The sequence below is a fragment of the Myotis yumanensis genome, unplaced genomic scaffold (genome assembly GCF_028538775.1).
Source record: "Myotis yumanensis isolate MYYU_CA2020_CCGP unplaced genomic scaffold, mMyoYum1.0.hap1 SCAF_2, whole genome shotgun sequence".
NCBI classification, from domain to species: domain Eukaryota; kingdom Metazoa; phylum Chordata; class Mammalia; order Chiroptera; family Vespertilionidae; genus Myotis; species Myotis yumanensis.
In genome coordinates this window covers 194,990,417-195,005,816 of record NW_027223753.1, presented here as the reverse complement: position 1 = coordinate 195,005,816, position 15,400 = coordinate 194,990,417, and the positions used below count along the sequence as shown (strand labels likewise).

Below are 15,400 nucleotides of genomic sequence, written 5' to 3'. Positions count from 1 at the left end.
TTAACACAACACTTCTATAACTTTAGGTATATTAATAGAAGAATCATTTCATTTTTAAGGTACAGTAAAAATGTGATTTCACCATAATCTACTTCATCTATAATCCCAATTGGTTGTACATTTTGTCCAACAGTGTTTTGTTTTTTTTTTTAAAAACTAACCACTAAGAAATGTGCTTATATTAAAGATTTGGTTTTTTTTTTAAAAAGAAGCTCTTCGAGTTTTGTTGTTAGAGTTTAAAATAAATGTAACTTATTTGTCTTTTGTTACTCTACATTTTCACTATCTAAGTCAGTGGTTCTCAACCTTCTGGCCCTTTAAATACAGTTCCTCATGTTGTGACCCAACCATAAAATTTTTTTCATTGCTACTTCATAACTGTAATGTTGCTACTGTTATGAATTGTAATGTAAATATCTGATATGCAGGATGGTCTTAGGCGACCCCTGTGAAAGGGTCGTTCGACCGCCAAAGGGGTCTCAACCCACAGGTTGAGAACCGCTTCTAAGTGAAGATTAGTGGCCAGAATCATATTTTGGTTCTGAAAAATTTAGAACAAAATTAACATATTGTATGCATATACAGATATAATTTATAAATAGTGGCTGAGGTTATCACAGAAAAGACCCCCTTCATTATTATTGTTATTACTTTATTGTCATCAGAAAACTTTAAATTCTGACTGGTTATTATTCAAATATTTTAGGATAATCTGTTAAATTTTTAATATATCCACATATAATAGAAAATTTAATTATAAATGAATAAGGTAACAACTGTGGGGGCAATAAATTGTGATGATAAATTAAAATTTTATTTTAAAGTAAGTAAGTTTATTGAGATAACATTGTTTAATAACATTATATAAATTTCAAGTGTGCAACTTTATAATAAGACATCTGTATGCTTTCTATGTTCTCACCACCTAAAGTCTTAGTCTCCTTCTGTCACCATTTATTTGACACGTTTTATCCTCTCTGTCTTCTCCCACACCCTGTTCCCTTCTGGTAGCCACTATTCTGTTTGTATTTATGAGTTTGTTTTTATGTTTATCAAAACTAGTTTATGTGGAAAGAAATCATGTGTCAAAATTAACAGAGGGAGTGGTCAAACAAAGAAAAAATGATAGAAAGTTATTTATTTAGTTTTATTAATCCTCACCCAAGGATTTTTTTTTCATTGATTCTTAGAGAAAGTGGAAGGGAGGGAGTGAGGGAAGGAGAGAGAGAGAGAGAAAAGGAGAAATAAAGAGAGAGAGATATGAGAGACACATTGATTGGATCACTGAGCTACACTGGCCAGAGCTAGCAACTAAGGTAATAAGCTCATATTGACATTCCTAGCAAAAAATATTGTAACTTCTCAAAATTATATATGTATTAAAAAAAATGTTTGTGATTTTATGATACAACTAGTGGCCCAGTGCACGGATTTGTGCATATTGAAAGGAAATTAACTAGAAGAAATATTTTAACATCACTATTCGCCATTTCTCTATAATAGAAGTGTCAAAGATGAAACAAAATTAGTAAATTGTATATGAAAATAATATATAAATTGATTAATAAACAATAACAGCATGATATAACAAGAAAGACATGATATAAAAACAACATTGATAAAAACAATGACTGATAAATTGATTAAACTTATTCTAATATCTTCTTGTATACCACATTAAGAGTAAAAACACTTTCAGAGTGTTTGACTAATTTCCCTTATGATGAAGTATTTATAACTTTAATATCCCACGCTCTTCGAACTCGAGAGAGCAACATATAACTGACCATGTCCGAAAACGGGTTCAGGTAGGAATATTCCTACTCTGTCTAGAGTTTGTCCTTGTGATTTATTAATAGTCATCACAAATGCTGGCATCACGGGAAACTGTTTTGAAATTAATTTAAATGGGAGGCCAGTGTCAGACGAGGACAAATCAATTCTTGGATTCAGAACAATCTCTCCTTCCGCAGCTTCGATTATGTTAGGTCACAATCTTTTGATAATAAATCTAGTACCATTACAAAGATGCCATTTACTACTAATTTTTCTCAGTAGCATGATGATTGCACCTACTTTCAATTTTAATTTATGACACAGCATTCCCGAAGGTGTAATACTATTAAGAAATTTGATGGGAAAATTTTCCTTTTCAGCATCATCCGTTGAATTGATGGAATCATCACTCAAATAGGTGATGATTTGACTATATCCAAAATTTCTTCATTTTTTACGAACGTGCTCATTTTTTGACAAAGAATCGCACATTTAGATATATTTTTAATATTATCTATAGATATACTATTTCCAAAGGTAGCTTCAGTAATAGATCCATTACAAATAATTTCACAGGGGATTTCAATAATGTCCATTCCGAGAGTTTTATATGTATCGTGCATGCGTGAGTAAACGTCTATTTTTAAATTGGCAGTGTGCGTCATATGTACTGGCCAGTCGGTCGGTCGGCTGGACGGATGGTCAGTCATTTAGCCTTTTATATCCTATACTAGAGGCCCAATGCACGAAATTTGTGCAAGAGTAGGCCTTCCTTCCCCCGGCTGCCTGCACCAGCTTCCCTCTGACACCTGGTACTTAGGCTTCCCTCCGGCCACTGGCCGGCACCTGGGACCCAGGCTTCCCTCCGGCTACTGGCAGGCACCTGGGACCTGGGCTTCACTTACAGCCCCGGCTTCATCCAGAAGGTAATCCGGAAGGACATCCGAAAGGAAGTATGGTCTAATTAGCATATTACACTTTTATTATTATAGATAATAAAAGCCAAATAGCAAATTGACCAAACGGTGGGACGACTGGTTGTTATGTCACATACTGACCACCAAGGGGCAGACGCTCAACGCAGGAGCTGTCCCTGGTGGTCAGTGCGCTCCCACAAGGGGAGTACCACACAGCCAGAAACTGGGCTCATGGCTGGCAAGTACAGTGGTGGTGGCGGGAGCCTCTCCCACCTCCGCGCCAGCACTAAGGAGCAGCGAGCAGGCAGGTGGTAAGGAGCAAGGGGTCCTGGACTGTGAGAGGGTGGTCAAACTGGCAGACGGACATCCCCCGAGGGGTCCCGGACTGCGAGAGGGCGCAGGCCGGGCTGAGGGACCCAACCCCCAGTGCACCCACCTCAGTGCACAGATTTCGTGCACCGGGCTTCTAGTATATAGATAATGCTCTTCATTTACTGAGTGAACTCGTTAGGGCTAAAAGAGGATAGACATTACTACCACTGATACCCGTGTAATTCTCTTCCAGACCAACATATATCCTAAATTCCCAGTCCTAGTTCATGTGATCTTTCTGTCACCCACATTCTTAAGTTTTGATCATTTGTGCTTGATCTTTTCATTTTTGCTTGATAGGTCTAGCTAGGGATTTACCAAATTTATTGATATTCTCAGAGGACCAGATTTTGATTTTGTTAAATTTCTTTATTGCTTTCTAGTACATTGATTTTGCTCTCTAATGTTTCCTTCCTTCTACCTACCTTGTGTTTACTTTGCTCTTCTTTTTCTAGGTTCTTAAGGTGAAACTTTAGGTAATTGATTTTAGACCTTCTTTTTAATATAAACATTTAAAGCTATAAATAACCCTGCTAAACATGTCTTCATCTACAAATTCTCCTATGTTGTATTTTCATTATAATTTAGTTTAAACATTTTAAAATTTTTATTGTAATTTCTTAGTGGTGCATGAATTATTTAGAAGTATATTATTTATTTTTTAGATATTTGGGTTTTTTTTAAGATGTTTTATTGTTGGAGGGAAGCAAGATGGCGGCGATATAGGCAGACGCGTCCCAGGTCTTGTCCTGGAGCAAACGGAGTAAGCAGCTGAAACTAATAACACCCACCTCGAATTGGCAAATTTACTCAGCTGGTGAGACGGTTTGCAGCCGGGAAGGGCAGACCTCCCCTGGAAAGGTTAAAAACCAGGGATCTGGGCAGGAAAGTTTGCCAGACCTGAGCCCAGAGGGTCGGAGGGAGACCGCATGGCAGACAGCCGCGTCTCTTGGGACAGACACAGACCCTGACCGGGGTAAGGAGTTCCGCGGGTTTGCTGGTGCCAGGAGATTTGAGATTTGGATTTTGTGATTGCGGAGAACTGAGACTAAAGGGGGCATCCTGAGGAACTGATCAGACCATGCAGTGCCCATAAGAGAGGAGCGTTTCCCAGACCATGCAGTGCTGGTAAGAGAGGAGCGTTTCCCAGACCGGTAAGAGAGGAGCGTTTCCGCGGCCGGCCGGCGTTTGTCTGTTTCTTTGTTTTCACTGAACCCTGCTCATAGGACAGTTCGGATACAGACACTCACCTGTGCTGAAGAGAGGGTGAAGGTGCAGACGAGGGGAATCTGGGGAGAGGCTGAGGAAAGAGGGGGAGCCGGAGGAGGTGGCAGCGAATTGAGTGCTGAGACCCCCCTGGGCCCAGGACTGGGGCAGCCATTCCTCCAGAGGGTGGAATTCCTCCCCCCAGCCCCCCAGGCAAGGAGCACAGCCACACCCAGATTCCACCCTGTATGAGATAAAGGATTAAAACAAGCTGATTAGTCCCTGGGAGTTACCAGGGTCTGGCCTATAGAGGGATTTTCAGTCCCACCAACAACACAGAGCAGGGTAAGGATTTAAAAAGGATAGAGAAGCTGTATAGCCTCAGAGGCCAACCCAAAAACACTGCCACCCAGAGGCTGAGCCACAAACTGACTCTTAGGGGAATACAAATTAAGGCAGACTGGATCACGAATACGGCCTGCTTTAAAATCAGGACTGTGATTTACAACACGGAGGAACAGTGTAATGCAGGCAAATTCAACACTCTCCTAAATACCTGGAAGGACTAAGGCGAACCAGGCTGAAGAGTAGAAGAACCGAAAGACCATCACTACTGCAAATTTTTTCTTTTTCTTTTTCTTTTTAATTTTTTCACCTTTTTACTAAGAAACCAATTTTTTTTTTCTCTTTTTCTTCTTTTTCCATCACCTGATTTTACCCTTTCAATTACCACATTTTTATTTTTAACCAGTATTATTACTGCTACCATTTTACCATTTTTTAAAGTGCCATTTTATTTTCTCTTTATTTTCTTTTGGGATTAGTTTTCTCCATTCTATTTTCATCGTTCCTTTAGCATTAATTTTCCCTATCTCAATTTCACCTCTTTGCTAAAACCCTCTTCCTTACTTTTCCCCTTTTGGTGTCCTGTTTCTCTTACCCTATTCCTGCTCCAGACTTTCCCAATTCCCTCTTTTTACCCCCTGTCTAATTCCACCCTACTTATATATCCTATTTCCAATCTACTGCTCCAAATCCTTATACACCTATTCTTTATCCTTCTTCACTTTCCAAACATTTTTTTCTCTCTTATCTTTCTATTGTTTTCTTGATTGTTGAATATATTGGGCTTTTTTTTTTGTTTGTTTGTTTGTTTTGTTCTGTGTTTTTTCTTCTTTTTTAGGACTGGTTGTGAGGTTGTTTTTCTTTTTCCTTTTCTTTTTCTTTTTCTTTTTATTTTTTTTCTGCTGGTTTTTCCCTTCCCTCCCCCACCCCACCCCGGTTATTTTTGTGCTTCTGTTTTCCCTTACCCCTCTGGATATTATTGGTGGTTTGTAGTTTGCATTCATCTCCAGGGATCTGTTGCTGGAATTTGTTGAGATTAGTGGCAGTTCTATTGGAGTTTGCTCCTCATACCAATAGTCTCTTCCCCGCTTCTACTTCATTCTCTTTTTTCGCTCTCTTTCTTTCCCCCCTCTTTTTTCCCAATTCTATTTTTGCACTTCTTTTTTGTTTGTTTTTTTCTTATTTTTCTTTTCTGTTCTCTCTTTTATCTTCTTCTCTTCTTTCTCCCTTATCCCCTAATTCTCTTAATTCGGGTGGTCACCTTTATTTGGGGTTATTAATATTGTGAATATACTTGTGTTCAGTGCCTGGTACGTTGTGCCTTGCTCTGTTGTATTTTGTGCCTTTAAATCAACGCAGCAGATCCAAGCAACAGCAGCCCCCTGATCACCGCAGCTCCTGATCACCACAGCCTCCTGATCACCACACCCTCTGTCTGTGGAACAGCAGCTGTACGTGAAGCCTCCCCCCACCAGCCAGAAGAGCCATCACATCTGTGAACAACATCCACCAGAGGAGCTGCTGCCAACTGGAAAGCAGCTGCTACCGCAACCGTCTGAGCAGCAACCACAACCCAAAGAGCCCCTGCCACCCAGGGAGCAGCCACTGAACATCTCAACATCTACATATGTCAGCGAGATCAAACATGGGTAGGCAAAGAAACCCCCAAAGGAAAGAAAAGGAGGACTCGCCAGAAAAGCAGCTAAGTGAGACAGAGATATGCAACATGACGGAAAAAGAATTCAGAATAAGGTTCCTAGAGTACATGCACCAGATGTTCAAGAAGCAAGAAGAAACAGATGAAAAACTCAACTACTTATGCAAGAAGCTAGAAGAAACAGATGAAAAAATCAACAACTTAAGTAAGTCCCAAGAAGAAATGAAGAGTGACATAGCTTCAATAAAAAACTCCATTGAAAGTATCAACAGTAGACTGGGAGAAGCGGAGGACCGAATTAGTGAATTAGAAGACAAGGAAGCAAAACACTCTCAAACTGTACGGCAAATGGAGAAAAAAATTAAAAGACAGGAGGAGAGCCTAAGGGAGCTTTGGGACAACATGAAACGAAACAACGTACGAATAATAGGGGTGCCAGAACAACAGAAAGATGAACATGGATTAGAAAACCTATTCGAAGAAATAATATCAGAAAACTTCCCTGAGGTGGGGAAGAAAAAAGTCACACAAGCCCAGAGAGTCCCAAACAAGGTGAACCCGAAAAGACCCACACCAAGACACATCATAATTACCATGGCAAATGTTCAGGATAAAGAGAGAATCTTACAGGCTGCAAGAGAGAGACGGAAAGTAACATACAAGGGATCTCCCATTAGATTATCAAATGATTTCTCAACAGAAACACATCAGGCCAGAAAAGAATGGACGGAAATCTACAAAGTGATGCAAAGCAAAGGCCTGAATCCAAGAATACTCTATCCAGCAAGGCTATCATTCAAAATTGAAGGGGAAATAAGAAGCTTCACAGACAAAAAAGGGCTAAGGGAGTTTATCACCACCAAACCAGCCATGCAAGAAATGCTAAAGGGACTGGTGTAAAAGGAAGAAATATCAAGCTCAGAAAGAAAACAGCCACACACACACACAAAAAAAGAAATGGCTACAAACAAGTACCTTTCAATAATAACTTTAAATGTAAATGGACTAAATGCTCCAACCAAAAGACATCGAGTGGCTGAATGGATAAAAAAACATGACCCATACATCTGCTGTCTACAAGAGACCCACCTCATTAGAAGGGACTCACACAGACTGAAAGTGAAGGGATGGAAAAATATCTTTCACGCAAATGGAAAGGAAAAGAAAGCTGGGGTAGCAATACTTATATCTGACAAAATACATCTCAAAGTGAAGGCCATAACCAGAGATAAGGAAGGCCACTTCATAATACTAAAGGGATCAATACAACAAGAAGATATAACCCTGGTAAACATATCTGCACCCAATGCAGGAGCACCCACATACATAAGAAAACTTCTGGAAGATATCAGGGGAGAGATCGACAACAATACAATCATAGTAGGGGACTTTAATACACCACTGACATCACTGGATAAATCCGCTAGACAAAAACTGAGCAAAGAAACAGCAATCCTAAATGACTCACTAGATCAGATGGACTTAATTGACATCTTCAGAACACTTCACCCCACAGCTGCGGAATATACATTCCTCTCAGGTGCTCATGGGACATATTCAAAAATAGACCACATATTGGGTCACAAGCAAAGTCTCCACAAATTCAAGAAGATTGAAATCATAAAAAGCTTCTTCGCAGACCACGATGGCATAATGTTAGAAATAAACTACAATAAAAACAACCCAAAATACTCAAACACTTGGAAGCTGAATAGCATGTTATTAAATATTGATTGGGTTACCGATGACATCAAAGAAGAAATTAAAAACTTCCTGGACACTAATGACAATGAAAACACAACAATCCAAAACCTCTGGGACACAATGAAAGCAGTCCTGAGAGGAAAGTTTATAGCTCTACAGGCCTATCTCAAAAAACAAGAAAAAATGGTAGTCAATCATCTAACTCTACAACTCAAAGAATTAGAAAGAGAGCAACAAGAAAACCCCAGAGTGAGCAGAAGGAAGGAGATAATAAAGATTAGAGCAGAAATCAATGAAATAGAGACCAAAAAAACAATACAGAAAATCAATGAAACCAAGAGCTGGTTCTTTGAAAGGATAAACAAGATTGACAAACCCCTAGCCAGGCTCACCAAGAAGCAAAGAGAGAGGTCCCAAATAAACCAAATCAGAAATGATAGAGGCGAAATAACAACAGACCCCACAGAAATACAAATGATTGTTAAACAATACTACGGGCAACTCTACTCCAACAAACTAGACAACCTGGAGGAAATGGACAAATTCCTAGAAAAATACAACATTCCAAAACTCAATCAGGAAGAATCTAAAAACCTCAATAGGCCAATAACTATGGAAGAAATTGAAGCAGTCATCAGAAAGCTTCCAGCAAACAAAAGCCCAGGGCTAGACGGCTTCACAGGGGAGTTCTACCAAACATTCAAGGAAGAACTAAAACCTACCCTCCTCAGACTACTACAAAAAATTCAAGAGGAAGGAACGCTTCCAAGCTCATTCCATGAAGCCAGCATCACCCTAATACCAAAACCAGGTAAAGACATCACAATGAAAGAGAATTACAGGCCAATATCCCTCATGAACATAGATGCCAAAATCCTCAACAAAATCTTAGCAAATCGGATCCAGCAGTACATCAGAAGGATCATACACCATGACCAAGTAGGATTTATCCCAGAGATGCAAGGATGGTACAACATCCGTAAATCAATAAATGTGATACATCACATAAACAAATTGAAAGAAAAAAACCACATGGTCATATCAATTGATGCAGAAAAAGCATTCGACAAAATCCAACACCCATTTTTGATAAAAACTCTCAGAAAGGTGGGAATAGAAGGATCATACCTCAACATAATAAAAGCCATATATGACAGGCCCACAGCCAACATCATACTCAATGGACAAAAACTAACACCATTTCCCCTAAGAACAGGAACAAGACAGGGATGCCCACTCTCACCACTCCTGTTCAACATAGTACTGGAAGTATTAGCCATTGCAATTAGGCATGAAGAAGAAATAAAAGGCATCCAAATTGGAAAAGAGGAAGTAAAACTGTCCTTATTTGCAGATGACATGATATTATACATACAAAACCCTAGAGACTCCATCCAAAAGCTACTAGACTTAATACATGAATTTGGCAATGTAGCAGGATACAAAATTAACCCCAAGAAATCTGAGGCATTTCTATACACCAATAGTGAACTTTCAGAAAGGGAGATCAGAAAAACAATCCCATTTACCATCGCACCAAAAAAATTAAGATACCTAGGAATAAACTTAACTAAAGAGGTTAAAGACCTCTACTCAGAAAACTACAGGACGTTGAAAAAAGAGATAGAGGAAGACATAAACAGATGGAAGAACATACCATGTTCTTGGATTGGTAGAATCAACATCATTAAAATGTCCATACTACCCAAAGCAATCTATACATTCAACGCACTTCCCATTAAAATACCAATGGCCTTCTTCAAAGATCTAGAACGAACTCTCCAAAAATTCATCTGGAATAAAAAAAGACCTCGAATAGCTGCAGCAATCCTGAGAAAGAACAAAGTAGGTGGGATCTCAATGCCAGATATCAAGCTGTATTACAAAGCCACTGTTCTCAAAACTGCCTGGTACTGGCACAAGAACAGACATATAGATCAGTGGAATAGAATAGAGAGTCCAGAAATTAGCCCGAACCAATATGCTCAATTAATTTTTGACAAAGGAGGCATGAACATACAATGGAGCCAAGATAGTCTCTTCAATAAATGGTGTTGGGAAAATTGGACAGACATATGCAAGAAAATGAAACTAGAGCACCAACTTACACCATACACAAGAATAAACTCAAAATGGATAAAGGACTTAAATGTACGACAGGAAACCATAAAAATTCTAGAAGAATACAAGGGCAACAAAATCTCAGACTTATGACAAAACAATTTCTTCACTGATACAGCTCCTAGGGCAGTTGAAACTAAAGAGAAACTGAACAAATGGGACTACATCAAAATAAAAAGCTTCTGCACAGCAAAAGAAACCATCAACAAAACAACAAGAAAACCCACCTCTTGGGAAAACATATTTGCCAACGTCATATCTGATAAGGGCTTAATCTCCAAAATTTATAGGGAACTCATACAACTTAACAAAAAGAAGATAAACAATCCAATCAAAAAATGGGCAAAGGATCTAAATAGACACCTTTCAAAAGAGGACATTCAGAAAGCCAAGAGACATATGAAAACATGCTCAAAGTCACTAATCATCCGAGAGATGCAAATCAAAACAACAATGAGGTACCATCTCACACCTGTCAGAATGGCCATCATCAACAAATCAACAAACGACAAGTGCTGGAGAGGATGTGGAGAAAAAGGAACACTTGTGCACTGCTGGTGGGAATGCAGACTGGTGCAGCCACTATGGAAGGCAGTATGGAGGTTCCTCAAAAAATTGGAAATGGAACTCCCATTTGACCCTGTGATACCACTACTAGGAATATATCCCAAGAAACCAGAAACACCTATCAGAAAGGATATATGTAACCAGATGTTCATAGCAGCACAATTCACCATAGCTAAGATCTGGAAACAGCCTAAGTGCCCATCAGTAGATGAATGGATTCGAAAACTGTGGTACATCTACACGATGGAATACTATGCTGCTGTTAAAAAGAAGGAACTCCTACCATTTGCAACATCATGGATGGAACTGGAGAGCATTATGCTAAGTGAAACAAGCCAGTCAATGAAGGAAAAATACCACATGATCTCACTCATTCATGGATAATAAAGACCATTACAAACTTTTGAACAATAATAGATACAGAGGCAGAGCTGCCTCAAACTGATTGTCAAACTGCAGTGGGAAGGCCAGAGAGAGTTGGGGGGCAGAAGGGAGGGGAGTAAGAGATCAACCGAAGGACTTGTATGCATGCATATAAGCATAACTAATGGACATAAGACACTGGGGGGTAAGGGAGGGTAGGGGTTTGTCAAGGGCGGGGGGGAAAAAAGGACACTTATGTAATACCCTTTGTAATACTTTAAGCAAAAAAAAATAAAAAAAATAAAAAGATGTTTTATTGTTATTGAATTCTAATTTAATTATGCTGTGGTCAGATAAACATATTTTGTGTGATTTTTATGAATTGACCCTTTGGTCATCATGAAGTTTCCATTTTTATTTTGGGTGACACTCTTAGTTTCTGTAGTCTAGTTTATCTGATATTAATATAGTCACTCCACCCTTCCTGTTTACTGTTTACATGATATATCAATTTTTAGCCATTTGTTTTCAATTTTATAATGCAGATCTATTACTGATGATTATGTTTTACTTTTCCTTTACCTCAAAAAATGTCCTAATTTTACTTTTATTTTTGAGGTATATTCTTGCTGATTATAAAATTTTGTGTTGAAATTTTTATTTTGCCATGGTAAGAATTTTGTACCACTGTCTTTTGATCTCCATTGTTTCCGATGAGATACCAGCAGTAATTGATATTATTGCTCTTCAAAATGTAATGTGTTTGGGGATTTTTCCCTGAATACTTTTAAGATTTCTCTTTTTGATTCATCAGTTTGAGTATGGTTTTACTAGTCATGGTCTTCATATTTATATTGTAGTTAACTGAACTTCTAGAATCTGTACAATTGTCTTTCACTAAATTTGGGGAAATTTTGACCACTACTTAAAAATTTTGCTTTCTGTCTCATTATTTTCTCTATTTCTGGGTTTAAATAAACATGTTCGACACATTAAAAATATTATCACACAGATTCCAGAGGGTCTGTTTTTCTTTTCTTACTAGCAGTCAATTTCTTCTTAGTTCTTCAGATTGGATAATTTCAATTGATTTATTTTTAAGTGCACAGATTCTTTTTTTTGTTCTTACCAATGTGCTTTAAAGTCATTGAGCATAATTATAATTTCAGATATTGTATATTTTTAGTTATAGAGCTGCTATGTTTTTTGATTTTTAGTTTTTTTAAGCTTTATATTTATTGCATGCATGGTTATTTTTACTACTTTAAAATCTTTGCTTGCTATTTCCAACATCTAGTTCATCTCAGGGTTGGTCTCTATTGACTTTATTTTCTTGATAATGGATCCAACTTTTAATGTTTTGTGGTATAGCTAGTAATTTTGGATTTAATTCTGGACAAGGTGAATATCATGTTTTGAATGCTCTGAATTCTATTATATTCCTCTGAAGAATACTGATTTTTTTTCTTGTTTGTTTTAGCAGAAAATTAACTTAGTTAAATTAAAATTGAAAAAATCTTGTCTCTTGGGGGGCAGTTGAAATTTTAGTTTAGTTTTATTTTATCTTTGGCTATTTGGAGTATGCACAGTGTAGAGTTCAGCCAGAGATTTGAATAGAGTTTACATACAGAATCTTAGCTACCTCCTCTGACGCTTTTTCAGAATTGCCCTTTTGTTTTCCTTTTGCGGTGGTTGCCCTGCGCTTTTCTTCTGGTTTTTCAGGCCAGAAATTTTTTTTGTTGGAGTTATAGCTGTCCTGCATGGCATAGACTTGGGCTTGTCCTCAGAAAAGAAGCTGATAAAATGGGAAATTTTCTCATCGCTGTTTTCGTTTTCCAAGTGTTGGCCCTCTATAGAATCTGTCTTCTTTTGGTCATTGTCCAGTACCTTCAGATAGCTGCTTTTTATAGTTATCTGTAAGATCATCAGTCTGGTAGAAGCTTTCTTATCACTACTGTGAGACAGAACCTGAGGTTTTTACCCTTTAAAAGTACACTGTATATCCTACCAAATACTGTTATTCATTTAATACAAAGAATGGCTGCATTAGAGTAGAGGCATAGTTTTATTGTAACAATTAGAAATAATAAATAAGGTTGACTTTATATAGAAGCAGGGATTATAGGCATAGGGAAGATTCTATCCTTGGATACTAGATCAGATACATTTAGATTTGTTATATTATCTGAGGACAGTTGAGTAATCAAGACTTGATTTGAACCTTTAAGACTTTTACTTGCACTTTTTGACTAAACTTTAATTTCCTGTAAAGTTGACAACATATATACCCCTTATGTATCATTTTAACTGAGAGTACTTATTTATAAATAATCATACTTAGATGTTTGTTTCATAGAATTAAACTAAATTCTTTTCTTTCACATAATTTTAAAGGATATTTTGTTTTCATAATACAAGATATGCACTAAATGTATTTAATCTACTTACTATAGGTCCAGGTCAAGACCTCGTCCACGTTCCCATAGTCGAAGCAGTGAAAGGTCCAGTCACAGAAGAACCCGTAGTCGATCTCGGGATAGAGAACGACGTAAAGGCAGAGATAAGGAGAAAAGAGAAAAGGAGAAGGATAAAGGCAAGGACAAGGAATTACACAACATTAAACGGGGGTAAGTTGATATTTCCATGAACGTTAAGCAAATCTTAAGAGAGTTAACTCAGTGATTCTATGGCAGTGTTCAAACTAATTTCATTCTTGGAAGTTTTTTCTTGGATGGAAAAAAGAGGCGAATACAATAGGGAAAGAAAAAAGAGTAAACCAAAATAGTTATCTCAAATTTTTACTGTTTTCTATTCCTATTTTTACTTACTTATGTAACAAATCGTAGACACACAAAATAAACAGCACTATCAAAGCTTAGTATCTCAGTAAAGGAAAATTTGCATAATTCTTTAGAAAGGTTCTACATTCAATTTTACTTATCATAAATAAGAATTTAAAATTTGAAGACTACTGAATGTTTTACTATTGGTTAGGTCTCTTTCAGTATAGAATGGGGACTTGGTCAATATTAAGGTGTATGTATATGTTAGAGTGTCTGTGCATACAGGATCTGGAATTTATTTTTTCTGGAATTGATATTATTGAAACAGTTACTCTAGCTCTGTCCATTTGGAGGGTGAAATTCACTCATAACTTTATTAAATTAAAAGCTGTTAAAATGAAATAATAAGTTTGGGTTAGTAGCTTAAATTACAGCTTTTTAGTTGTTTTACTCAAAACTGACATTGGGATCTCTTATTCTATGAAGTAAAACATCTAGGAATTTATCCCCTTTTGTCAGTCTTTCAACACCTTACATATATTCACTTTAATACTTCAATAAAAAGTGTTTATTTTTGATGTATCAATCAGATTTTAGTGTTAAGTTGAAGAGCTTACCAGGATCTTGAATATGGTTTTTTGAGACCTTGATTCTATGAAGAATTAAGTTTATTAAAGGATATAGAACTCTTCTCTAATCCTTTTCTTTTCCCAGTTGTCCGTCTGTTTATATTTCATTTCCAGATTTACAGTGATATTATATAAACCTCCCTAGATTGTTGACTTTAAGTGTTTGTTGAAATAATAAATTTGTAGTGGATTTTGGAATAGGATAACATTATTATGTTACTTTCTTTCTCATGATTACCCCACAATCATTATTATAAACTAAGTAGTTGTGATCCTGAAAAATTCTGAGTTCTGTTCTTTTCTAATTTTAAATGTTATAGGAGAGGAGATAGTGTTAGATATCTGGCTATGAGAATAGGGAAGCTGAGTTAGCCGGAGTTGGTAGAATGGAATGAGGATCAGAGAGCGTGTGGGGGAAATCTATTGATAAAGGGAGAAACTTGGGAGGATGATAGATTTGAAGAGAGGATGTAGAATAGGTTTCTAAGACTGGAAAATATGGACTAAAAGAATGAATAAATTATGTCAATGAAGGAACTGCCTTGCTTCTTGTTCCTTTTTTCCCTTTAGGTTTATACTTTAGGTATTACATGACTATGAGAAATATGACTATGCTTTTTAATACTCATTAAATTTTTGCTTTTTAATCTCACTAACTTTTAACTTTTTAGAGTAATATTTGCACAGTTGTATAAAATTGACATTAGCATAAAGCATTATTTTGTGAATTTTAAAGGTAAGAAAAATTAGAGCGTGAATAAGACATGGAGGTCAGGTGGTTTCAGGAAAGGTTCTCATTTGGCAGGGTCTGGGCCAGATTTACAGGTTAGACACTTGTTTCATTCAGTGTTGAGGTGTTCAAGTGACTCATTCCTGGATAAAAGATTCACAAGCCCGTACTGTATTTGTCATTACTTCTTACTCAGCAAAGGGAGTGACTGAACAAAGTCCAAACGAGAG

The 15,400-nt window shown here is 37.2% G+C and overlaps 1 protein-coding gene across 2 annotated transcripts in view; it reads left to right on the top strand.

Annotated features, from left to right (window-relative positions):
* Positions 1-15,400, top strand: part of RSRC1 (arginine and serine rich coiled-coil 1) — a 342,233-nt gene that overhangs the window by 79,262 nt on the left and 247,571 nt on the right. For both annotated transcript variants that reach the window (XM_070406915.1, XM_070406914.1), the window contains exon 4: positions 13,482-13,655. In XM_070406915.1, the coding sequence (XP_070263016.1) occupies positions 13,482-13,655 (174 nt within the window). The remainder of the gene's footprint in view (positions 1-13,481; positions 13,656-15,400) is intronic.